The 26,506-nt window shown below is 36.8% G+C and overlaps 1 protein-coding gene across 1 annotated transcript in view; it reads right to left on the bottom strand.

Moving 5' to 3' along the window:
* Positions 1–26,506, bottom strand: part of ARSB (arylsulfatase B) — an 80,739-nt gene that overhangs the window by 43,168 nt on the left and 11,065 nt on the right. The window contains exons 5-6 of the mRNA XM_034441066.3: positions 6,315–6,558; positions 3,746–3,816 (exon numbers count right to left, since the gene is read on the bottom strand). Coding sequence (XP_034296957.2) covers positions 3,746–3,816; positions 6,315–6,558 — 315 coding nt within the window. The remainder of the gene's footprint in view (positions 1–3,745; positions 3,817–6,314; positions 6,559–26,506) is intronic.

Below are 26,506 nucleotides of genomic sequence, written 5' to 3'. Positions count from 1 at the left end.
CATAAAGAATCTCAAGTATCTCCCACAATGACTTCCAATTTATTAATCTGCTACAAAGGAGGTCCTTTATCTAAATTAACTATTCTCTGCAGAGTAGCTATGTTCAAAGAACTAATGTACAAAATTAGCAGAAAAACTGCCATCCACATGAGCACATATTGAAAGCTGTTTCATTGTCAACATGGATTAGTATGCCTTATTACAATATATTTAAGATAGTTCAGGACTGGATGGTCCACAGCACTTTATATGCCCATCCACCATTAAAATAACAAATTAAAAATTATTCATCCATGCTCACTAAATCTTGGGCTTTAGTCTCCCTTTTATAATCCTATCTAAAGTCTCATAATACTGTATGTTGAGAATGCCCAAATCTGACAAAACTGCAAAATTTACTGAGAACATCAAAATCTTAGGATCTCGTGTAAGAACTCAGTGAGATCATAAAAATCTCAGAATATTTGACCATCTTATTGAATACTAGATGACTTTATGTGGTTTACATGCTAAAACTGCAAGTAAGACCATGCTGGTCGGGGTTTAGGTAGGCAAATCCTATGCATGCCACTTTTAGTTACAGACACTAGAAACAAAATAGATATGTTTGGAGAAAACCAAAACCTTAATTCATCGGGCAGCTGTCTTTATCTCCTCCAGAGCAACTGCTTTTCTTCATAACAAATGATTTTAGGGACTCTGTGCATTATCTGGAATATACCGAACTCAAAGCAACTGTTTTATACAGCACATGGCTCCCTGGTTATATACAGTACATTAATTAGCTGACATATTACCTCATAAAACTTTTTTAGACTTCCAGAAAGACCAAAGTATATGCCTGGAATGCTCTCTATGACCTTGATTGTGATGTCCTTCTTGTTCTTCCACTCCTTTATCTACTTTCTCTCATGCCTGCACAATTATTTATCTTCTATCCATCTTGCACAGTTGTTTTGGGAAGAAGGAAAAAAAGCAGAGGCCATCCTGATTCTGCCCCCCCCCCCAACATTTCTTTCTTTCTTGCACATACTGTCAGGAGTGCCGTTGACTGCACCTTTGTGCATTACGTGGTAGCTGCGGCTTCCCATATTTTATTCTCCTTTTCTTCTATAGGGCATGTGCACAAAGTAGCAACTGGATGAGCTGCTTCCTCTATCATTACTATCCCTTGGCACCCTCCATGTCATGGAACCACAACTTGCACACCTGCTTGTGGTGGGTCTGCTTTCAATTTTGTAGCAATGGGAAGATTAAAAAAGCAGCATAAACCCACAACCCTGCAGGGAGGTGTCCTCTGTAGTTTTGGATACCTTTTTTCTTATTACATGGTAATTTCATTAAGAAATCTAGAGAGAATGCAAAAGTGACATGTTCCAATGAAAATTTTCTTAAAATCGTTCCCATCTTGAAAAGCTTAGTGTCTGGCAAAGAAAAAAAAAAACCTGGAGAGAATTTTGGAATAGACAATGTTTACTGGAAAAAAGATCGGGTGGAATCTCCAAATCATATTGTTACAATGCAAAAGCAACCAGAGTACTTGGAACTTCAGAGACAGAAATGGGCTCCGGCTTCCCCTAGCCCCCTCCCTTTTCTAAAGGCCAACAAAGAAACTTGATTGCATATGAAAGAGCCCGTGTATCTATCAGAGAAAACAACTATCAGAACAAAACCACTACATTTTATCTCATTTCTGGGCATTACAGGACACCCCAATCTGTTGCAACTCTAGCATATAGAAGGGCAGCATATAGAATACAAATTAAAAACAAAAGTTTTTAAAAAGGAATTACAACAGGGGTGAAATACTCCCGGTTCGGACCGGATCTCCTGATCCGGTAGCGATGGTAGCGGGTGATTCAGAGAACCGGTAGGAAAAATCCCTGCACCTCCCCCCCCCCCATGCCCAGCTAAGCCGTGTGATCATCAGTGGCTTTTTTTTAACTTTTAAAAGCATTTTTTCTACAACCTTTTCGGACGAAAAAATGCTTTTAAAAGTTAAAAAAAAAAAAGCCTCTGATGATCGCACGGTGCAGCTGGGATCGTCAGAGGCTTTTAAAAGCATTTTTTTTCTGCAACCTCTTTGGCTGAAGAGATTGTAGAAAAAAATGCTTTTAAAAGCCTCTGACGATCCCAGCTGAGTTGCCTGATAGTCAAAGGCTTTTAAAAGCATTTTTTCTGCAACCTCTTCGGCTGAAGAGGTAGTAGAAAAAATGCTTTTAAAAGAGTTTGTTAAAAAAAGTTGGCCACGCCCCCCAGTCACATTACCCCCCCCTACCAAGCCACGCCCACAGAACCGGTAGTAACAAATTTTACATTTCACCACTGAATTACATCATTAGAATGAGAAAGTCCATAAAAAGATTCCTACCATTCACAGTACCACAACATCACACAAGGTGTTCATCACTCACTCTGACCCAGGCCTGACAACAGAGTTGGAGGAGGTGGTTATACCTTTGGCCTGAAGTGTGTACAGGTACTCCTTGACTTACAACCATAATTGAGCCCCAAATTTCTGATGTTAAGTGAGACATTTTTGAAATGAATTTTGCCCCCATTTACAACCTTTCTTGCCTCAGTTGTTAAGTGAATCACTGCAGTTGATAAGTTAGTAACCCAGTTGTTAAGTGAATCTGGCTTTCCCATTGATTTTGCTTGTCAGAAGGTCGCAAAAGATCAGATGACCCCGGGACATTGGAATTGTCATAAATATGAGTCAGTTGCCAAGAGTCTGAATTTTGATCACTTGACCAAGGGGTTGCTGGAATGGTCTTAACTGTGAAAAATGGTCATAACTCACTTTTTTCAATGCCATTGTAACCTTGAATGGTCATTAAATGAACTGTTGTAAGTCGAGGATTATCTGTATCTGGGACACGTAGCTATTTATCTGTTCCATGCTGCTCCACACTGTGAATTACATTTACATTTACATTTGAGTAACTTAAGTGCACTAGTTAGGATTATAATTTCTGGGAATGGTTAGAGTGGTTAACAGTATGCAACAAGGATGAAATTACTATAATAGTTTAATGAAAAAGAGATAGAATAGTTTGTACCCAGCCATATAGGTTCTTCCCAATGGAGGGGGGAACAGAGTAACAAGAGTTGGAAAACACTTTGGGAGTCTTCTAGTCCAACGTCCTGCTCAAGCAGGAAACCCCGCCCCCTGTGCATGTGTGCGCGACACCCCCCTCCCCATGCTTCCCCCACTTTTGACATAAAACGGCAAAAGTTACTGGTGGGTCCGGTAGGCCTGTTTTTCGTCCTCCCCAGGCTCCAGAGGCTTTTTTGGAGTCTGGGGAGGGTGAAAACAGCCTTCCCCACCCCCCTGGAGGCCCTCCAGAGGCCAGAAACAGCCAATTCCCCAACTTCCGGTGGGCCCGGAAGGCCCAAAAATCAGCTGGCCGGTGCGCGCATGCAAGCTGCAGCTGACCTAGGGCAATGCTCATGTGCCCACAGATATGACTCCGCGTGCCACCTGTGACACACTTGCCATAGGTTTGCCATCACGGCCCTATACCATTCCAGACAAATGGCTGACCAATCTCTTCTTAATTTCTGAAGGCAAGCCATTCCACTGATTAATTGTTCTCACTGTCACAGGAGATCCTCACTTGGTCTTCAGGAGGATTCAAATAACACTCGTAGTTGGGAACCTGTCCCACTAAACTCAACAAGACTCATCTTAGTACATCTGCACAGATTTGTAAAAAGATCCAGCAATTAATGTCAGACTTACATGGAGATGTATCCACGAAAAGTGGATCTATGTTATGAAGTAGCTCCTTCCTGGGTGATGGTTTTCCTTCACTGAAATAAAAATTATTATAAAAGGATTCAATCTCTTTCCATAGTTCAATAGAATCCCATTCCTCCCACTTCAATGTTTCCTTTTGAAGAAATAAAGGAATGCTTGTTAACCGATCACATTTGCAAAGTTGCTCTAAAATAAGTTTAAAATAGTGGATGCCCCTTTCATTGCACTAGGAAAAACTTTACCTAGTTTATTTCTTTATTTTAGGAAGTATGTCTGGTTTCCTTATATGAAATGAAAATCAAAGAGATTTGCATCAATCTCTTGTAATACAGTAAGCCAATTCAAGAAATTAAAAAAGCAGTTCTGGTTCATATCACACACTAAGTTATCGTGCGAGATTTAAACATAGTTTGTTCAATAACTTAACATAACCAAACCACTACACTACGAGAGCCGTGGTGACGCAGTGGTTAGAATGCAGTATTGCAGGCTAATGCTGACTGCCAGCAGTTCGATTCAGAACGGCTCAAGGTTGACTCAGCCTTCCATCCTTCCAAGTCGATAAAATGAGGATCCAGATTGTTGGGGGCAATATGCTGACTCTGTAAATTGCCTAGAGAGGGCTGTAAAGCACTATGGAGTATAAGTCTAAGTGCTATTACTATCTAGAAATAAGAAAAGTCATAGGAACATGATTGTTTATTTGATTAAATGATAACTAGACTTTCTTCAAGGAGCTCAAGGTGGCATGTGTTGCATTCTCTCCTTTATTTTTTCTCAGTACAATCCTGTGGAGTAACATAGGCTGAGATAAAGTGACTTGCCCAAATTCTGGTTTTCTTCAATCCCTAATCCCACAGATTAACAACTACGGCAGACTAGCCCAACCCACTCTTTCTTCTCATTACATTTTCAGCTGCAAAATTGCCCTTCAGCAATCCAGGTCTCTTTCTAAGAACATCATTGGTGAGTTGGGCCTGTGGTTCAGACTCTAGGGGAGGTGCTATGGCAGATGGGCAACCAAGCTATTCTTTAGAACAGAAGTGGCCCTAGTATACACATTCACTATGCCCCTAAGTAGAAACATGGAGCAAGTCTACGTGCTATTGCTATTGCTATATATTAGCATTTTGCGTTAAACCCTATTCATGATTTATAAACCACAATGGCTAGCTTCCTACAGCATAATAATCTAAAATTGGAAACTATTAATGCAATATATCAATTCATTTTGAAGAGCTACAAGATGAAATTAAACACACACCATAAAACAAATCAACAAACCAAGACCTGGCTTCATATTTAAAAGCTGTTTTCTAAATAGTTCAAGGGAGAATCTTAGAAGACTTTTTATGGGAAAAAGCTGCAAAGTTCCTGTGCCACTTACTGAAAAAATGTCTTATCCATGTTTTGCCTTGACTTCTCTTTCTGACTCTCAATCCACCAAGGGCTAATCATACAAAAGATGTTCCAGCAGGTACCTAATGTATTCTCATTCTGGCTCCCTTTCCCAAACACTGCTGGAAATAGTGCGTCACAAGACTGTGGCTCAGCATATGTGAGATTTAGTTTTACAGTACTCGGTTTATACAACATTGGTTGCTATGGTGTAATTTTATTTAGACAGCCTTGTCAGATCAGAATCTTTGTTGGTCTACTGCACTTAGAAAAGTTCAGGGACACCAGCTGCCACAGAATGCCCAATCATTCATAAAATATCATCCTTGTTTCAGATACAGAGTACCAAAAACATCCCCAGAGATGGTTGTCTGACCAAAGAGAATAACAAAAATCTTACCCTGGGGCAAGCAAAATAGTTTAAATAACTCTAATAGAAAGCTGTTGTAAGTAACTGATGCATGACAGAATCAAGCAGGAAGTAGAGTGTGGTCAATTTCATGTACTTGGCCATAATGCAAAACTGTAAGGGCAACAGATTTCTTTTCCCATGGAGGGGTGTCTCCCAATAATCCCATATCTAAAATACATCTATATGTTTAAAAACTACCTATTAAAACTCAGCCATTATATTTCAACGTTTTTGTTGAAACAACGTTAGGACTGTAAATCATTTTATGTTGCTGATAGCTTATTAAGTAATTATCATGTCTACACATTTACTTCACAATTCTGAAAACCAGTTACTTTTCTACTATGACAGAATTAATCAGGTTACAATTTTAAAATTATAAGCTCTCAGGGGAAATCTGTTCGCCCTGTAAAGTGTTATAAAGAGGAAATGTGAAAGTGAATACTTTTTCATTATTGTCATTGTCGTCATCATCATCATCATTGTCATCATCATGCCATTTTCAAGATACTTTGTTTTCCCCACATTTGCTCTTTAAAAGTTCTGATGAACAGTTTTCCTTCATGTCCCATCCAATTTTGTTCAACATCTCTTTTTTGCTTTAACAATGTATTAACATTTTATGAATAGACTTTTTAACAAATTTACTTTAAAAAAACTCCTTTCATATTATAATAATATATATTTTAGAAGCATACTTTGCTTCTTGGGCTTCATGAAATTCTGCTTCAAGCATATTACCTGAGTGTTTTCCAGACATCAAAGCCATCTAAAGGCTTTGTGCCATTGGTATGTCCTCCAGCAAGCTTCACCAAAGTTGGCAGCCAATCAGAAATATGGATCAGGTCATGGCTTTCGACTCCTTTACGTTTCAATAAAGGACTGGCAACGAATCCAACTCCTCTCACTCCTCCTTCCCATAATGTCCACTTTCTTCCTCTTAAGGGCCAGTTGTTTCCACCTCCCAGAGTTTGGCCTCCATTATCTGAAATAATTTAACAACATACGTGACTGAGCCTGAAAACGTTTTCTCATATACTGTACGTTTATGTAATATTTTGTATATGAAGCAGAAGGTTGGACTTGACAGCCAACTTACTCCTCTCATTCTATGATTCAGTGTAAATGTTATTACTATATTAGACCAATGTTTTCAATAGGAAAATAGAAGGCTGTATTTTAATAGGGAGGGCCTAGAGTTTAACATTGGGTCACATATTGGGTCACATATTGCTCTATTGCAAATGAGTATTACTTTTGGTTTTGTTTGATAGTCTAAACCCAGAAGCTATGGTTTGTACATCACAGTTTATAGCTTAGTTTTATAATAACAATCCACTGCTGTGTAATCAACAAACCATAGTTAAATAATGGTTTATACAATATGAATCAAACAGATAACATGGAATAGTAAAGAAAGGATCAGTCCTCAGAATCTCCAGTGAAAGAAAAACTTCCTGCCTTCAATTTCATAAGCAGTTATCATCCAAATAAACAGTTGTAACTCAGAATAATAGAATAACAGAATACCTCTTGGGATTATAAAGTAGGGAGCAAGACTAAAACCTTGGATAGGTGCTCTGGATCTATATAAACAATATAATGTAAACTAAAGGGATTAATTGCCTGACTGGATAAGGACTGTGTCCCTTGTGTGGCAACTATGGGTACCAATGTGTTGATGGACATCTCTCTACCATGCCCATCATCTTTTGTGTTTCACTTCTAATCCACACTTACATTCTTTAAATTTAAAACAAAAATTAAACACAAAATTGTTTGCATTTCAGTTTAGACTCAAAACTACTTAAAATTAGTTGTTCTGTTCTGGAGGATAGATTGGCTCCATTCCTGTCAGCCTGTTATAAGGTCTTAAAGACATAGTTGTGTCATTAAACCTGTAGAACTGGATGAATGGCAGAATCTGTGCAGTATTTATGTTGATTTATTAGTTGTTTTTTAACCTCTGCTCCTGAGTACGTGTGTAATGTTTTATTGCTATATTTTTAATGATTTTTTTAAGTTGTTAGCTACCAAGAGTCATGAAATTGAAACATGCAGAAATATAGATTGAAATAATAATCTATCCACATATCCAAGCCAGCTCCATTAAGATTTATATTGTTCCCTTTTCCTTTAGCTTTAGAAATACACAATGCATCCATTGTTTCATACATTAACTAATGCTTTTACCATTTATTCCTCTTATTTTCCAAGTCACAATACTCTCCATATGTTGTGGTTGCCAACAGAAGAGCCTGCAAAGCTTTGGTCAATTGAGGCTTGCACAAAATGATTTTTAATATATTAAACGGGAGAAGAATTTAAGATATTAGCTTTAGTAGTACTCATGTCATATGCCCATTCTCTGCTGATGCTCGGGATCATTTTACTTTTGTCATTTTATCAGAAGGAACATTCAAACATTTACACAAGCATTTATGTAACCTACTATCTTAAATCTAAAGCCAACCTCCTATTGTTCTGATCTCATCAACTGGAAATGAATGCAGAAATCAAATATCATATTTACTTATCAATAGATACAAATATTATGATAAAAGATAAATATCTCATAATATGGTCCAAATCAGTCACCTTGAAAACTGTAAAGAGGCATTTCATCTGACTAACTGGCCATCACCGCCATTTGCTTGAGTTTGTGTATAGCACTAAGCCATAATTTGCTTAATTTGGTGAATAAACAACATTAGACTGGGTTTACAAAATACATTAAGCAATCCCTCTGGTCTGAAAGCCATTATGGTGGGATTTTCAAATCATACTATAAACCAAATTATGGAGCAGTTCAATGTAAGAGCAATTCAAACCTATAAGTATGCATTTGTTGAGCTTTTCTCCAGGGCTTATTATGCTTTTTACAGTGCCATGTTGAATGTCTGATAGTTAAACTGTGGGGTGAAGATACCTACAGATTTTGGCTCCATATGGCAATTTCAGAGTTTCTGTTTCAATACATAACCAAGGAGTCTTTTATTTTAATATGCAGTAACAGAAGAAATGAAAATCATTCTTTCTTTGGCTATTGCAGGAATAAGAATTGCTGATGCATTAGCTCTGTCAGCTGAGTATAATTCAGTACAAACTATGTGCACACAATGTACTGAGGAACACTGGATGAATAATAATCACACTGACTTGGACAGCCAACTTTCACAGTTAGGATTACTGCTATTGCAAGTTTACTGTACTTTTATGAAATTATTGAGAAACGACTTGTAAATCTTTCAAGCAGAAAGTCTCCTCTAAAATATTCCTAAATATTATCCTATGATGGAAAGGCAGAGGCTTAACATGAGACAAAAATTGTATTCATGTCTTAATCTTAAACACATTAGCTGGTACAAATATCCACTGATGACGTGTGAAAAAACCAGCAACTTTCATATTCACTGTATGTGATTAGTTTTCTGTAAAAGAAAAAAAAGCTTCTGTGGGCAACTTGATTTTCTCATGCCACGTTCTTCTGCACAGTGCATGAATGAGGCAAATTTATTTATTTGATTAATTTATATAGCTGCTCTACATATAATAGCTCTTTTTTGAGTGTAGAAGTACAAGTCAACCAAATTTTTGGAAGGAAAGTCCACTGATTTCAATGGAATTTACTATCACATGTTTATTTAGGAATGGAGCCAAAGTCTTGTATTTGTTGCCAAAACCTTGTATCTACTGAACAAACACTCAAATGCTGCAAAATTGTATCTTGTGTGTGTGTGTATATGTGTATAGACACTGAAGGAAGTTTATCTTGAATACACTGTTTGGGCATTCCCCAAAGCCTTTTGAAACATTATGTTCTTTTAGAACAGGATTTACTCATCTGATTTTTTTTTACTTAAGGATCTAATTGAGATGTATATTTATAACATCTTCAAAAGGGCCAAGGAGGAAATGAGGCTACTCTTATATACTTTTGCAGATGTTAGGTAGGAACTTCAAACAAACAAAGAAACCTCACTATCTTACACTCATAGCAACCTGAGGGGGAAAAAACTAGTCACAATTAAAAAGTCAGCTGGACAGATACAATTTTTGTCAAGGCTGAGGAAAATCCAGAACCTCTTTTGCTGTAACAGTGGTGACAACTATGCCTTTCCTGTTTGTAGATCAATGTCAGTATTGCTGCTTTCATTTTACATATGAGAAAAAAAAAAAGTCAAATTGGTGGCCACAACTGCATATCTAAAGCCCTGACCTGCTTTATGTGCATCATATGCACAACACAGGTTAAAAAAAAAAGTCCAGCCATAGCCACCAGACTGATTTCCTCGGTTTAACATTAAGATGGGCAACAGAAGGCTCACTTCCAATTGCAGCCAAACAGGCCCTTCCAGGAATGAGCCTGATTCCTTAGCAAGGCAGCACTGCAGGACAGCAGTTCCTTTAAAATAAATAAACAAATATAAGCCCACTTACTATTCCTTCTATCCAAATATACTTTGGTCTGGTAAGGCTTGGTAAGGTGGGAGGGGAGAGAGGGGAGAAGAGAGATGGAAAAAGGACCATCTCTACAGTTGTACTTAGGGCTTGGGAATGGCTACCGTCCCTCTCCCCAATTTACTTGAGGTGGCAGGCTGGGGCTGCACATTGTTGCCTATATGACACAAAATAAACAAAGCAATCTGGAGCTAATTCGAGCAGGATCAGGATATGGCTGGAAAGGCTTTACAGGGGGGGAGAATGGGGAGTGAAAGGGGGGAGGAGGCTCAGGGGGCAAACAATGGCTCTGTGAAGCTGAACAGCAGCTTGGACAGGAAGGCTCTGCAGACAGGCTGGCAGACAGCTGTCAGCCATTCCAACAACATTTCCTGCAGCCAATGAAAACTGGCCAGGATCTAACCTCCCGAGCCAGCTCAGGAACACCAACAAAGGATTAAACGTTTCAGCATTAGCGGCCTGAGTGTCATGAACATAATTCAGTGTCAGGGATATTCTGACTGCACGTGGCTTCTTTTTCCCCTTCCTCTCCTTGCCCTCCCCCATTCACAAATAAAGAGCAGCTGCAATTAAAGTACCGTATCTGCAAAACACAGGCCCAAAGCCAATACGCTGGCTTTATTTACCGTGAATTGCAACTGAGTTCAGGCAGTCAGAGGTACAGTATCTACATCTGTTTTGCAAATCAGTCCTCTCCCCAGAGTGACATGTATTTTTAACCATTAAAGAAGCAATAATGGACACCAGACCAAAAACAAATTTAAAACTTTGCATCCAAATGTTTTAAAATTGACCTAAGAATTATTCTAAAAGAAATAAATCACACCTAAATATTGAGAATACTTATTATATGTATGACTTCAAATAATATCTAATGCACTTTGGACTTTTAAATATTAAAAAAATATTTAAAAAATTCTCAATCAAATGGTAATCTGTCCACCTATTTTTTCCCTGTTAAAGCTAAATGAAGAGCCAGTGTGGTATAGTGGTTAAGGCTCCAGGCTAGAAAATAGGAAACCCCGAGTTCTAGTCCTGCCTCAGGCACAAAGCCAGGTGGGTGACTTTGGGCCAGTCACTTTCTCTCAGCCCAAGAAAAGTAGAATGCCAAACCACTTTAAAAAAAAAAAAACTTTTCCAAGAAAACTGCAGGGACTTGTCCAGACAGACTCCAAGAATTGGACACGAGTGAACAGAAGGAAAACAAAAAGAACTAAATTGGTCATACTGCTTTCTGTCTTTTAAAAACTAGCCTACAGTAAGAACATCTTTTCCATGCACTACTTTTAAGAAATGGATAGTTATTTCTATATATTCAGAAAGAAAGTAACAGCAAATTCCACAGATGTATAATAGAGTGATATAGAGTATAGATTCAGTGGCAAACTATGTTATCACATCTCTGATTTCATAAAGAACTAAATTCCCCCAAAATAATATCTTAGGACTGGTTCCAAAGAATTGATATGTATTTACCTTGAAATAAGGAGCAAACATAATCAAAATTTCTGTAATTTGGCGTTGCTGAAGGTCAGATATCACCTTAATCACCTCTGATACAAATTCTACTTAATATTCACAAGTTATTTGAAACAGATTTAGCAGAGCAGAGTTTTCACTGACTCTTTAGTTTCTCAAGACCAATATTCCCAGATATTTATTTTCATCTGGGCTAAGGTCTTACATGCCTATTTTTTTCCAAGTAAAGCTGACTTTTTAAAAATTATGCTTACTGTATCATGTACTTCAGTTTTTACTGATTTTCAAGAATTCTCCATTTAGTTCAAAGCTTTACAACAAAGAAGCAGAGTTCTCTTTTTCCTAACATTTATTTCATAGCAGCTATTGCAGAATATAGCACAAAGGTAGTAGGGACAATACTAGGAGGACTTTCAGAGTAATTTAGCATCATACAAAAATGTATTGGTACCCATGGAAATAACATTCTCTTCCTTCCATCCATCTTCATAATGTAAATATTTTTAAGTACCCTCTTAAGCGGATTTTCAGCTGACTCTTTCCTGACTTAGAAACCAAGAGCCATACAAGAACTTTCTGTAATCTGATGGTCTCCAGATGTACAGTGCGTATATCATACAGAATTCCCAGGCAATATAGCCAAAATTGTGTCTCCAAGCACCTGGTGCATTTAAACCTGGAAGTGACTGCTAATAATGAGGCTATTTCCATCCTAGTGAGTTCTGACATCTGTTTCCCACATTATTATTAAAGTCCCAGACATAATATAGGAAGGTACAGAGGAAAATAATGCAAAAGGATATAAAAGAAGGTTTAAGACAGAGGGGTTATGAAAAATAAAGCAACAGCAGAATGGGAAGGAATTGGTTCAGACATACCGTAATAGGATTAGGACAGATTAGGAAACTTATGAGATTCACTAAAACTATTTTTTAATTTAGAATGAATAAATTAAAAACTCTTTGTCAATGATCTAAATGCACATTAGAGAGAAAGTACTTTTTAGATAGCTTCATAGCCATTTTTATGGGGACACAATCCATGCAAACTATACATTGAAATGGTCAGATGGACCACTGTCGTTCACTCATGACAGAAAAATAATTACAATGTTATAACAATGTCTATACAATTAGTCCTTGACTTATGACTACAATGGAGCCCAAAATTTCTGTTGCTAAGCAAGACAGTTGTTAAGTGAGTTGTGCCCCATGCCATAGTTGTTAAGCAAATCACTGCAGTTGTTAAGTCAAACATGCAATTGTTAAGTGAATCTGGCTTCCCCCATTGGCTTTGCTTGTCAGAAAACAGCTGGAAAGGTTACAAATGGTGATCACGTGACCCTGAGATATGACAGTTGTTAAGTGCCTGAATTTTGATCATGCGACTATGGGTTTGCTGCAATGGTCATAAGTGTGAAAAACAGTTATATGTCACTTTTTTCAGTACTTCTATAACTTTGAATGGTCATTAACCAAATGGCTATAAGTCAACGAATGGCTGTATTTTGCATTTCCCTTCATTTTCTGGGCTATAGGCCTAGTTGAACAAAAATAGAGACAGAGAAATAATTCAATGCAGCTAGGAGAGGGGCCAAATAAGATATCCAAAAAAAGATATCCATTAAAATATCCTGAAAACCTGGATATTTTATCTTAAACCAGAGATGTTTGTGGCACTCAGACCAGAGGTGAAATCCAGCAGGTTCTGAGGTAGAGGAAATTTTGAGTAGTTCAGAAAACCGGCAAATACCAGCTCTGGCTGGCCCCCGAGTGGGGTGGGAATCAGTGGTGGGTTGCCCCCGGTTCGGACCGGTTCTATAGAACCAGTAGTAAAACCGGCAGGAGGCCCTGCCCACTGACTCTGACGTCATGAAAATGCTTCTGCGCATGCGGAAAAGAACGCGTGCACGCACAGGCGAAGCAAGCACGCGCGCGGCCCCGTTGCGAACTGGTAGTAAAGGTAAGTAGAACCCACCCCTGGTGGGAATGAAGATTTTGCAGTATCCTTCCCCTGGAGTGGGGTGGGAATGGAGATTTTGCAGTATCCTTCCCCTGTCACGCCCACCAAGCCATGCCCACAGAACCAGTAGTAAAAAAATTTGAATTTCACCACTGACTCAGACCTCTGAAAAGAGTGAACTGTGCCTTCGATGACAACCTACAATATGAGGAAGAATAAAAAAGAAAATCCATATGCAGAAAAAAATGGAAAGAGATATAACAACAACAACAAAAGTAAATGCCAACAAAAGAGTCCGGCCTGCTTGGTTCAACCCCACCTCCTGTTGGCATGTATGCAATTCCTAACAGATTATTCCTGGAGGAATGTGAACCTTGAAAATAAATTATATATGGTCTTCATAAGAGGATTGGTACTCCATGTAATTATTTCAATAGGGGCACACTGGCATGAATTATACCCTGTTGAAATAAATCATGCTTCAAGCATTTTAACTTACAATTAAGTACAAGAAAGAAAATACAAATATTTTTTCCTAAAGTCACACAAATTTGTAATTTAGCCATAATATTTTCTTGCTATTTATTCAACATCTTAAACAAAACAGCAGTACCGAGACCAACAAAAACGACTAGAATATTCTGGGAGAAAAAGGACATTTATAGTGCTCTCCAAAACCTTTTGTTTGCATTTTATCATCTTATCCAAGTACCCTTGGATTTTCTCCTTATTTATCCAAAACATGTTATCTGAAACTGACTGATTGTGACAGTACATAAAGATAAGATGATTTTGGTTGAAATGTCATTGCTAAATGTTGAAATAACTAGAATATGCAAGGCTTCAGAGTTTCAGTAATCACCTAAATGGCCATTTGCAAACCATGAGTTACAGTGTATTTTTTCCTGCCTGACATTCAGATTTTATACTCAAAATTATACAGAGATGAGCCATTAGCAAGCAAAACTACTTACTGAAAATAAATAAAAGAATACTGTATAACTTTCTAGCAGGCACAGCTATTGCTTAGAATTGTAGGAAATTCACATATCTGGAAAGCATCTGGAGAAATGAACATTCTATTCATAGTGAAACATGTTGTTGGTTTTCCATGAAGGAAATTTCTCCTAACATAAACCTTGATCTTAAACAATTGTGATACTTCTTAAAGACTGAACAATGCTAGCTGGGGAATTCTGGAGGTAGAAGTCCACATATCTGAAAGTTGTCTAAGTTGAAAAATACTGTCCCAGAGTGAGCTATCACATTAATAAGAGAAATATTTTGAAAGATTAAGACACCAACCTTTTTTGGTTGAGGCCAAATGCTATGCGGTATCTCACTTTTTCCAGAATTCTCTCCACAAACTATCTAAATGTTATACAAAGCTGAATGTGCATTTTGTATCTTAGATGGTAAATCACTGTAAGATACCAATGTTGTGATAGGAAAGTGATATATTAATGCAGGCAATAATGAAGAAAACAATTGCTTATGTTTATGCATTTGTCTCTAAAGCAAATACAGATTCTGCAACCTGATCTGCTGGTATTTGTAACACCATACCACAATAGAAAGATACACAGCAGACAGGTAGATAAACATCTACACTGTCTGGCCCACCATGGAAAAATAAATACCGAGTTGTTTATATTTAAGTTGTTTTGAAGATCATTCTCCATCTTTATCCAACTCTTTTAGAATATATTAACTGTTGTAAGCTATTTTAGGGCTTAGGGCTTTGAGGGGATAATATATGCACAGCTCAGGAATATGCATAAATTAAAGGAAATTATCATTCTGAATTTCAAATCAAAGTTAGATTGGATTTCATGTTGTACATTTCTTAAGTGAATTAGTAAAGTACTTTGAAAGAGTTTGGGAATAATCTTTTTAGCTTTTCAAATCGTCTAAAGTTTATAGAGCTGTGTGGGATAGGTGAATAAGAACAAAACAGAGCAAAGCCTATCGTTATATTTTCTCAGGTATTATTCATGTTCTCCTATCACATATTTAGAATATATGTCTGAAGAAGAATTTATGCCATCTGGGTTCAAATAATTGCTGGATATTTCATACTTCTTAGTAAATTTATTTGAGATAATAATTATAGTCTAGCAATTATAATCTCAAATATGTGGCCCATTCAAAGCATATTTCTAATTCGGCTTTGCTGGTGGATAAGTTCCATGTATCTCCACAATAATTTAGCCTTCTGACAAATTAGGATAATACTAATGTTAGGTTATCTTATCTAGTCACTGATGTTTTGAGTTCTTACAAAAGTATAAATAACTTTCTTATCTTACCTTTTGGGGGGATCATATTATGGTATCTCCCCTCACCGTCTACCTACCAACATTTTTTTGATCATGTTTCAAATAGGCTCCTGTTACAAGGCTTTGGCTCTGTTGCCAACACTGTCTTCTTCCACACAATTTACACACCATATCTAAAAAAATAGTGACCTGTGAAATTGTTTATTATATTTATTTATTTATTTAGTTAGTTAGTTAGTTAGTTCAATTTATATGCCGCCTTTCTCCAGAGACTCAGGGCGGCTTACAATGCATTTAAAAAACCATTATAAAAACATTTAAAATTAAAATATTAAAACCCATTCCCACCATTCATGGCCGGATCTCACAAGATTGCAACAGCGAGATCAACGGCCCCAGGCCTGCTGGAAAAGCCAGGTCTTCACTGCTTTTCGGAAGGCCAATAGGGTGGGGGTGGTCCGGACCTCAGGAGGTAACTGGCCCCAGAATGCTGGGGCAGCCACAGAGAAGGTTATGGAAAAAACAAAAGTTTTTGAAGAATTAAAAATCGCAGAAAAAGAACAGTGTAAATAAGCTACTCTTACAGGATATACCATATGACTGCAAGAGAAATTAAATAATGGAACGGCTTGCCTTCTGGAGTTGGGGATGCTTTATCGCTGGAGATTCAAGAAAAGATTGGACATTAATTTATCCAGCATAGTACAAATGTCTATACTATACTATATATACTATACTATGTTGGGGGCTGGACTAGAAGATCTCCAAGGTCCCTTCCAGCCCTATGATTCTATGATTTAATATTTATTAGCAAAACTGCCTCATAGGGCATTCAGAACTGTACACAGTATTCCTTATTTAATTCTGGCTAAATGTACATTAAAACACTGTATTAGTGAGCATATTTACCATGTTTCCCTGAAAATAAGATCCTGTCTTATATATTTTTGATCTCTGAAATAAGCGCTTGGCCTTATTGCGTTATTGCGCTCAAAAGCCTGATTGGGCTTATTATCAGGGGATGTCTTATTTTGGGGAAAACAGGGTACCTTAATATGTATTGGCAAGGAATTCACCCTTTTCTCTTGAGATAAGTAATTTTCCCATTTTTGAGAAATATATGATTTATGCACTCTCCTTTTATGGATCATTTTTCTGAACAAAAAAAGGCTTAGAAAAATATCTCTCCTCACAAAAGTCCTCTTGACTTTTGAACTTTATTAGGCATTCAGGGGAGAAGAGCAAAATTCTTTCTAAAAGTGCACTTTTTAGTGTGCACTTGCTACTTTGCGCTGCTGTCGTTTTGCTAAAAAGGGGAAATACATTGTAAGGGGAAAATGTAAGTGATAGTGACTGACAGAAGATGGTTATTAAGTTCATATCCCCTGGGAATAAAATTTATCCAGCCTCTCCAACCTTTTTTAGGCTTATGTACAGTGAAGTCCACCAACCTCTCAAATGGTTTCTCCAAACTCAAGATCTTCATAAATAATGAGCTAAATTGAATTCCATTTCAGTTAGCCTACATCCGCTGCTATATTCAGGGGAGCTGAAATAGTAAATCCTGCTTCCAAACCTCAGAGCGCCTCTTCCAATGAGTATTTTGCCATTCATATATTGTGTCTCATTGCCAAGGCATTTCCATGCATGTTGATGAAAGAATCTCAAATGCCATCTGCTAAGCAAAATAATTCTTTCTGATGTTGAATTTAAACTGTCAAGTTAAGGTACTGGAGACATTATTACCAGTACTAAGCAGTCCTCTAAAGCCAGCACAATTTTCAGACTTCCATATACCACCCATCTCACTATCCAAAATGGCTCTGAATGCTTAGTTGTTTAATGCAACCCACAATCTTTTGTGGGTTGCATTAACTAACCTTATAAAAATGTTATGTTATATACATTTGCACACTGTTCAGCCAGATTGCTTTAATAATTTGCTAAATAAATCACGATCAACACAGCACACTAACCCACAATCTATAGTTTATATAAAGAAATAGATGGATTGACATAAAATATGATATATTAAGCCAAGATCAAAAGAAATGCATTATTGGTTAGTGTGAACCTATGTATACATCTTCCTTAGTCTGTTTCCTCTTTGAATTCCAGGGATCATCTTGGCTAAGAATGGATGAAATATGTTCCAAAATCAGTAAAATAAAATATCCATATGGAAAAACAAGTGTTGAGTCTCACAACTTGAGATGGTAAACATAGGATCCAACTAATTTTTTTATACATCTCTGAGTTTTCTACCACTGGCTGTAATGGCTGGTTTGAAAACAATTGGAGCCTAAAATGTTTGGAGGGCATTCAGATGCCTCTCCTTGGATCAAAACAGGGGTGCTATTCAGCAGGTTCTGAAGAACTGGTAACAGAAATTTTGAGTAATTCTGAGAACCGGTAAATACCACCTCTGGCTGGCCCCAGTGTGGGGTGGGAATGGAGATTTTGCAATATCCTTCCCCCAGGAGTGGGGAGGGAATGGGGATTTTGCAGTTTCCTTCCCTGGAGTGGGGTGGGAATGAAGATTTTGCAGTATCCTTCCCCTGTCATGCCCACCAAGCCACGCCCACAGAACCGGTAGAAAAAAAATTTGAATTCCACCACTGGATCAAAGGTTAGGGGAAAATCTTGGGGAACTGACAGTACTATTCTGCACTGCTTTAAGAAAATCAATGACCTATTTTTTAAAAGCAATTTCATATTAGCATAAAGTTAGTTCCGTAATAAGAGATAAATAAGTTAAGAAATCAATAGCAAGAAGCACAATTTAACTATGAAAAAAAGGAATTGAGACCATCTGTTGAGCACGGAGTCTGGCTATTTATACGTATATCTTAGAAGCAATAAAAATACACTAATATGTCAAGAATTATACATGGTGGTACCAATATGAAATGTCTGAAATATGTACTTATTTAAAAGGCATGAGGCTGTGGAATGAGTTTAAGCAAGGGGCAAACCGGCCACCAATTCAAGTTGTTCTTCTGTTCACGTCAGCTTGGAGCATTCAGAATTGACTGCCAAAAACAGCAATGGAAGTCTCTGATTTCAATTTCATTATAAATTTTTAAACTGTGGGAGTGAATCCTTCCAAAACTTATAAAAGGAAAGGATTAGTAGTATGCACTGTATTTATTAGTTGTGCAGTGTCTATGAAAGCTTTAATTCAGAGCTTGACTGAGCCATTTAATTTCTAACCTCAGGCATTCCCACTGACCTGGATTCTTGAACTTCTGTACTTCAAGGATTAAGCAGCTCCCTCCTCTCTCCCTTTTGGTCTTTGTGTATTGTGTGTTTCAATGCTGTCCACAATGAATAATTTCTGTGATAAGTTTATTCTTCTCTGAGCAAGATTAGTTCCTTCCCATTCATCCTACTAAACTTTTTAAAAATGCACCCATTTTTAAACCCATACAAACAATATATATTCTATATTTTGAAGAATTCTGCTCCTAGTCTGAACTCCAAAATCACTCATACATTTTGTATTTGAAAACGTTCATTTTTTTTTTTTTTTTTGAATAAGATCATTTAATTTTTGATCAAAAGCAAAAGGCTGGGTAAAACCGTTCCAAACACATACAAAGAGACATGTATATGGAAAAGCCAACAACTTCAGAGAAAATGTGACCCCTTTGAATACCTTTAAAACACCAGTTAAATCCCCAATTCTGGCCCCCTAATTTAGGTTTGTGTATTCCTTTTTTTTTTTTTTTATAAATTTTTTATTGTAAACAAACATACACATATAGACATAAACGTTAAAACAAACTAGACATAAACTAACTATACAATGAAATCAAGTCACATAACTTGAATTTTGAATTTTGAAAATAGAGCTACTTCGGTAATTATATATCAATATATCTATATGTATTATCTTTCATCTTGTATCAATGTTTATATAACGATATTTCCTTTTATTTCCTTATTTTTGTATTATTGGGTGGTAATCTCTTATTTCGTGTCTTTTTTGTCTAACCATTTGTACCATTCTTGCCAAATTAAGTAAAAATCTGTATCTTCTTTTCCTTGTATTTCTTTGGTCAATTTGTCCATTTCTGCACATTCCATAATTTTTTGTATTATTTTTTCTTCTGGTGGCGTGTTTTCCAATTTCCACATTTGTGCGAAGACGATTCTAGCTGCAGTTAGGATGTGTATTATCAAGTATTGTGTCTCTTTTTTATAGTCCTTTGTCAGTATACCTAATAGATAGGTTTCTGGTCTGAGGGGTACTTTTTGGGCGGTAATTTCTTCCAGCTGACTTTGAATTGTTTTCCAAAATTTTTTGACTTTGGGGCATGACCACCACATGTGGTAGTAGGTCCCCTTCTGTATTTTACACTTCCAACAGTTCTGATTAGTATTGGGAAACATCCTTGCCAGCCGTGCAGGGGGGAGATGCCACCTATAAAACATCTTGTACGTATTTTCTTTGTAGGGCACGGACATTGTCAGCTTAGTATTTACTTTCCATATTTTTTCCCAATTCTCTAGGTTAATATTATATCCAAAATTTTTGGCCCAAATAATCATATTTTCCTTCACCACTTCTTCTTCCAATTTGTATTTTAATAGATAATTATATATTTTAGTTATTAATTTGTCATCTGATTGCATTATAATTTTATCTAATTCATTTCTTTCTTTTTGGATTCCAAATTTTTCCATATCACTTTTATATCTTGATTTTATCTGTAAATACGGCCACCAGTCAATATCCGTGCCCTGTTGTCTCAGTTCCTCTCTTGTTTTCATATCTCCCTCTGTGTTCAACAATTCGTCATAGGTTTTCATCCTGTCTGTGTCCATTGTGTTCGGGTAGATTTGGGCCTCCATGGTTTATAGCCATCTTGGGATTTTGTCGTAGTGTTTTCTCCTTATTTCAGTCCAAATTTTTGCCAGTGCTCCTCTGATATAATGTCTCCTGAAGTGTTCATGTTGTCTGGGCTTTTCCTCCCATAGAAATGCGTGCCAGCCTTTTGACAAGTCAAATCCTTCTAGTGCTAGTGTTCTTTTATCTTTGAGTGTCATCCAATCCTTAATCCAAGTTAAAGCTGTTGCAGTATAATAGGTTTGCCAATCTGGTAGTCCCAGGCCACCCCTTTCTTTAGTGTCCTGCAGGTGTTTCAATTTAATCCTGGCTCTTTTTCCTTGCCATAAATACTTTAATATCATTTTGTCAAGGTCTTTGAAGTATGATTTTCCTGGGTTTATCGGTATTGTTCTAAATAGATATAGTATTTTTGGTAGAATTGTCATTTTAATTGAAGCGATTTTGCCTAGTAGTGATAATTTCAATTTACTCCATACCTCTAAGTCCTTCTGGATTTGTTTGGCCAATTTGATGTAATTGTCTTCTTTGAGGGATGATATCTTATTGGTGAGCCAGATTCCTAGATATTTTATTTTTGTTGTTGTTTGTATTCCTAATGTCTCTTCCAATTCTTTCTCCTGGGTTTTTGTCAAATTTTTGGTTAGTAGTTTTGTTTTTTGCCTGTTAATTCTCAATCCTGCCACTTCGCCATATTGATCTATCTTCCTTAGTAAATTCAGTCCTGATTGTTTTGGTCGTTCTAAAATGAATACTACATCGTCTGCGAATGCTTGTAATTTATACTCCTGGTTTTTTGTTCTTAATCCTTTTATTTCATTGTCGTTCCTAATTTCATTCAACAGTGGTTCCAATGCTAGTATATATAATATAGGAGAGAGGGGACATCCTTGTCTCACTCCCTTAGATATTTTAAATTGGTCTGTTGTCTCTCCGTTTATCCATATTTTTGCAGTTTGGTCTGAGTATATTGTTTTGATCATATTTAAAAATTTGTCACCGGTTCCCATTCTTTCTAATTGCAGTATTAAGAATCCCCAGTTAAGATTGTCGAACGCCTTTTGTGCGTCAAGGAAGAGTAGGGCCATCTTTTCATTCGATTTTTGTTCATAATATTCCAGTATATTAATTATTGTTCTTGTGTTCTTGTTAATTTGCCTGTTTGGAATGAATCCATTTTGATCAGGATGGATGTAATTCACGATAATTTTCTTCATTCTCTGGGCCATAATTGATGTAAATAATTTATAGTCTACGTTTAGAAGTGATATAGGTCTGTAGTTTTTGGTTTGGGTGAGATCTGAGTCTTCTTTGGGTATCAGAGTGATAATTGTTTCACTCCATGATTTGGGAATTTTGGCTTCTAAGATTGCTTCATTTAGGACTTGTAATAAAATATCATCTATTGGCTGGTATTCGATTTTGTAAAATTCTGCTGGGATGCCGTCTGGACCTGGTGTTTTATTGTTGTTCAGCTTCTTCTTTGCTTCCATTAATTCTGACATCGATATTGGTTTGTTTAAGAGTTCTCTTTGAGTTTCCTTTATCTCTTGAATGTTGGATTTATTTATATACTCTTTCACTTTTTCCAATTGAATTTCTTCCTGTGCATATAATTCCTGGTAAAAATTTCTTACGATTCGCTTTTTTTCTTCGTCCATGTGCTGTAATTGTCCTTGTTCATCTTGTAGTTGGTGTATTATTTTTTTTCCCTTTTCTTTCTTTAGTTTATAAGCCAACCAACGTCCTGGAAAACGTTCATTTTAAAGCCTACTTGCAGTATAGCTACAGAGTATATACTGCGGTTTTCTGAAAAACCTTAATATGCTGTTAATGCATGACTCAATGATTGCACATAAGGTATCAGTATTTGAAGTATTTAAATTTCATCAAATTCAATCCTTACATAGACACATTAAAAGAGACACATCTTTTTTGAAAAATTAATCTAAATTGCTCTATTTTTATTTTATTTATTTGCTAAATTTATTTGCCGCCTATCTTGCCTACTCTAACAGCTTACAATAAAAAGGAACAAATGAAAAGACTAAACAAACATAAACAAAAGTAACATAATAGAACAATAGAATAAACTATGAAAAAGAAACCAATGAGAATACATCAGTATGATAACAAAAAGATGGATGAGTGGAGAGCAGAGAGCAAGGAGGGAAGGTGGAGTCTGCCAATCCAGCAGCCACCTCCAGCGGGGAACTCTCGCATTTGGTCCCGAGGCCAACCAGCACAGCCTTCAGGCTCTTGCTGAAGGATAGGAGGGAGCAGATCTTACCCTAGGATGTTCTAAAGGATGGGCACTGTGGCAGAGAAGATGCTTCTTTTGGATCCCAACAGTCGGAGTTCTTTGACCAATGGATCCACAGCAGCCCCTCTCTGCCAGGACAAGTAGGGCAGGGTTGTCCTAGCAGGACAAGATTTTCAGGTTCATCTCCAAACAGGTGGGGCTAAACATTTTCAAAAGAGGTCTAAACATTATAATACATCTATAGGACAGGGATGTTCTCTATTGCTGAAATGAAGAAGGCTGAGAAGCTATCAAAAATTCTTTCCTTCATATTCTTGCTCTCTTTGAACTTAATTGCAAAGTCAGAAATGTTTTCTGGTCTCCAATATCACATTGGGACAAAAAGAAACTGTGGATCCAGCAAAATCTCATTCACACTTTGCCTTGCTAATGAAGTGACTATAAATTTCCACTGGAGCTAGCAAGTGAAGATGTTGACTCTCATTATTGTCATCATTGCCCTGTAACTTAGGGAGACTTGAGTATTAATAATTATACTCAAGATACATATGAACATATTGCTCTCAGTGTACAATAGTGCTGGTCTAATCTCACCTATTACTTATAATTTCAATTACAGTCAATACAGAGATAAATCATTTTGAGATGGGTGCAGGACAGGAACCTGTGAAATAGCCGGACCACAGACTAATCAAAGTGGAACTCCCATAGAATAATGGAATTGGAAGAGACCTTGGAGGTCTTCTAGTCCAACCCCCTGCTCAAGCAAGAAACCTATACCATTTCAGACAGATGGTTGTCCAATCTCTTCTTAAAAATCCCCAGTGTTGGAGTCCCCATAACTTCTAGACACAAGTCTGATTAATTGCTCTATCAGGAAATTTCTCCTTAGTTCTAAGTTGGTTCTGTCCTTGATTACTTTCCAAATATCTACATTATTTGTGGATAAAAAAGCAAGGCTTATGTATTGGAACAAGGAAGCAGATCACAAGAATGGAAATATGGAGACAACATACAAAGCACATAGTAAACAACTGCACTTGTAACTTGTAGTAATATAACTAATTCGGAGACAGGTATACAAATGCTACATTAAGGAGAGGCAGAACAACTGTTTTTTAAATGCCAATTTTCATTGGTAAATTAGAATGAATTCTCATACTCCATTCTCTGATTCTATTAGAGAATTAGGATGCTGGCTGGGGAATTCTAGGACTTGAAATCTACACATCTTAAAGTTCCCAAATTTGAAAAACACTGTTTTAGGTAGAAGGAAATTCATACCTAATAGAAGTTCTTCAAACTTGCAGCCATCATTCCAATTTCTTACATTGCCTTGCCATAGATGATTATGGAAATTATGTGACAGCATACATTGTATCTGTATGTATTATGTATTATATTTCAAGCATCCAAAGAAAAAGTGCTAAGTCAAATGTGGTAAAGAGCAAAAAAAAATAAATGTAATTCTCAATTTATCCTCACTTCAAGAAGCTCAGGAAAGAGGATGCATTCTTTTGTTGTTTTAATCTCATAACAGTACTGCAAAGTAGATTAAATTGGGAGATTTACCATGAAATTTGAAGCCCTAGATCTTTAAATCCTAATTTTAGAAATTCAGTAACCATACACCTGGATTTATGATTTCAACTAGATTACTGACTCTCTGGTACTGTCTACTGAAACAAGGATGAAGAACATTCCTCCAGATATTGTATTACAACTCCCAACAACTTCAGCTAATATGGTTACGGTGAGGGATGCTGAATGGCTACATCTGGACAGCAATACATTTTTCACCACTGCACCAGAAAGCCAACCCAAACTACAAACAGCATTCCAAAGAAGATCAGGATGTTTACTAAATTGTACTAGCTGTTGATGGAAGAAAACGTACTCAGATTTATTTTAGATCATTGTTTTGCTACAAGAAGTATTGTAACAGTAGGAAAGTAATATGGAAAAGGTTACACTTCAAAACAAAGAACAATATAGATGAAACTAATTTCTGACCATGATAATAAGTAAATTTCATATCTTGTAGCACCCTCTTCTGGAAATTACCAGATATATATAGTAATAGGCACAGCTTTCTCCATAGTTTTATGTTTATACTTAGAGCACAGAATGTGCTAACTTCCGCATTTTGTAAGTTGCTAAAGATATAGGGTCTGCCAAGTAGCCACCTTATTTATGGGTTTCCATTCTTTTGGTTAAGATGAGAACTAAAACAAAAATTGGTCTTACTTCAATGGCAGAATCCATTTTCTGTAAGTTAAAAGTCCTAGGTTAAATCTGTTGAATACAGCCTCTCCTATTTGGAACTCAGAATTGCTGCTGAATTGATAATATTGAGATAAATTATCTGACTCAGCATAAGGCAGCTTCCTATGAAAAAAGTACAAATCTATGTAAAGAGTTTTATAATTATTTTATGAAAATTGTCCTGTTATTACTAAGGGTGCTTTATGACAGTTAATACAATGCTAGATTTAAAGTTATTTTTCCTTAAAAAGAGGAATTCTTAAAAATACCATTACTACTTCAAAAAAAATGTTTAATTGTATAAAAATATAAATAAATATACAGGTAGTCCTTGACTTATGACCACAATTTCTGTTGTTAAATATTTGTTAAGTGAGTTTTGCCCCATTTTACGACCTATCTTGTCACAGTTAAGTGAATCAGTGCATGTGTTAAATTAGTAACACAGTTGTTAGTGAATCCAGCTTCTCCATTGACTTTGCTTGTCAGAAAGTTGCAAAGGGTGATCACATGATCCAGGACACTGCAACCATCATAAATATGAGTCAGTTGCCAAGTGTCTGAATTTTGATCACGTAACCATGGGGATGCTACAATGGTCATAACAGAGGTGGGTTCTACTTACCTTTACTACCAGTTCGCAATGGGATTGTGCACATGCGCTTGATTCACTCACACACGCGCCTTGCTTCTGCACATGCGCAGAACTCTGATGACGACATCCGGGGCGGTGGATGGGGTCTCCCGCCGGTTTTACTTCCGGTTCTTGCGAACCGGTCCAAACCGGGGGCAACCCACCACTGGGTCATAAGTGTGAAAAATGATCATAAGTCACTTTTTTCAGTGCTGTTATAACTTTAAACAATCACTAAATGAACTGTTCTAAGTCGAGGACCACCTGTATATGGTAAGTAGAATTCCGGCAGATTTATTTAATACTTTACCTGAAAATGCTGTTAAGGTATTTTAAAGTATACCTGGATTCATTTTGACTTTTTTACAAGTACTTTTAGACAACAGTCAAATCATGAACTGAAATGTGCTTAATATATTTAGGTTAAACATTTCTTTCTTCTTTGCTATTTTCTCTGCTTGAGAGGTAGGGTATTTGTGTTTCAGAAGCTGATTCAATTTTATTGAGCTTACAGCAAGGTAAAGGCCTGGTCTTTTTGTAACTGTCTCATTCTGCTGCAAGAGAATTTGCTTTTGAAACTTCTAAGAAAAATGAGAGAATTCTGATGGAATTCTCAGGGATGATGTTCTCGCATGTCTTAGAGGCCCAGCCTGTGGATCTGTATTTTTTTGTTTTGTATAATCATCTCTCCAGAATCATAATGGGTAGGTATCTTGATTTCTCTTGTTCTAATAACAT

This window comes from Pantherophis guttatus, chromosome 2 (assembly GCF_059756535.1).
Source record: "Pantherophis guttatus breed Tessera chromosome 2, ASM5975653v1, whole genome shotgun sequence".
In the NCBI taxonomy this organism is placed as follows: domain Eukaryota; kingdom Metazoa; phylum Chordata; class Lepidosauria; order Squamata; family Colubridae; genus Pantherophis; species Pantherophis guttatus.
Note: the sequence above shows the minus strand (reverse complement) of the source record. Positions and strands in the feature narration are given on the sequence as shown.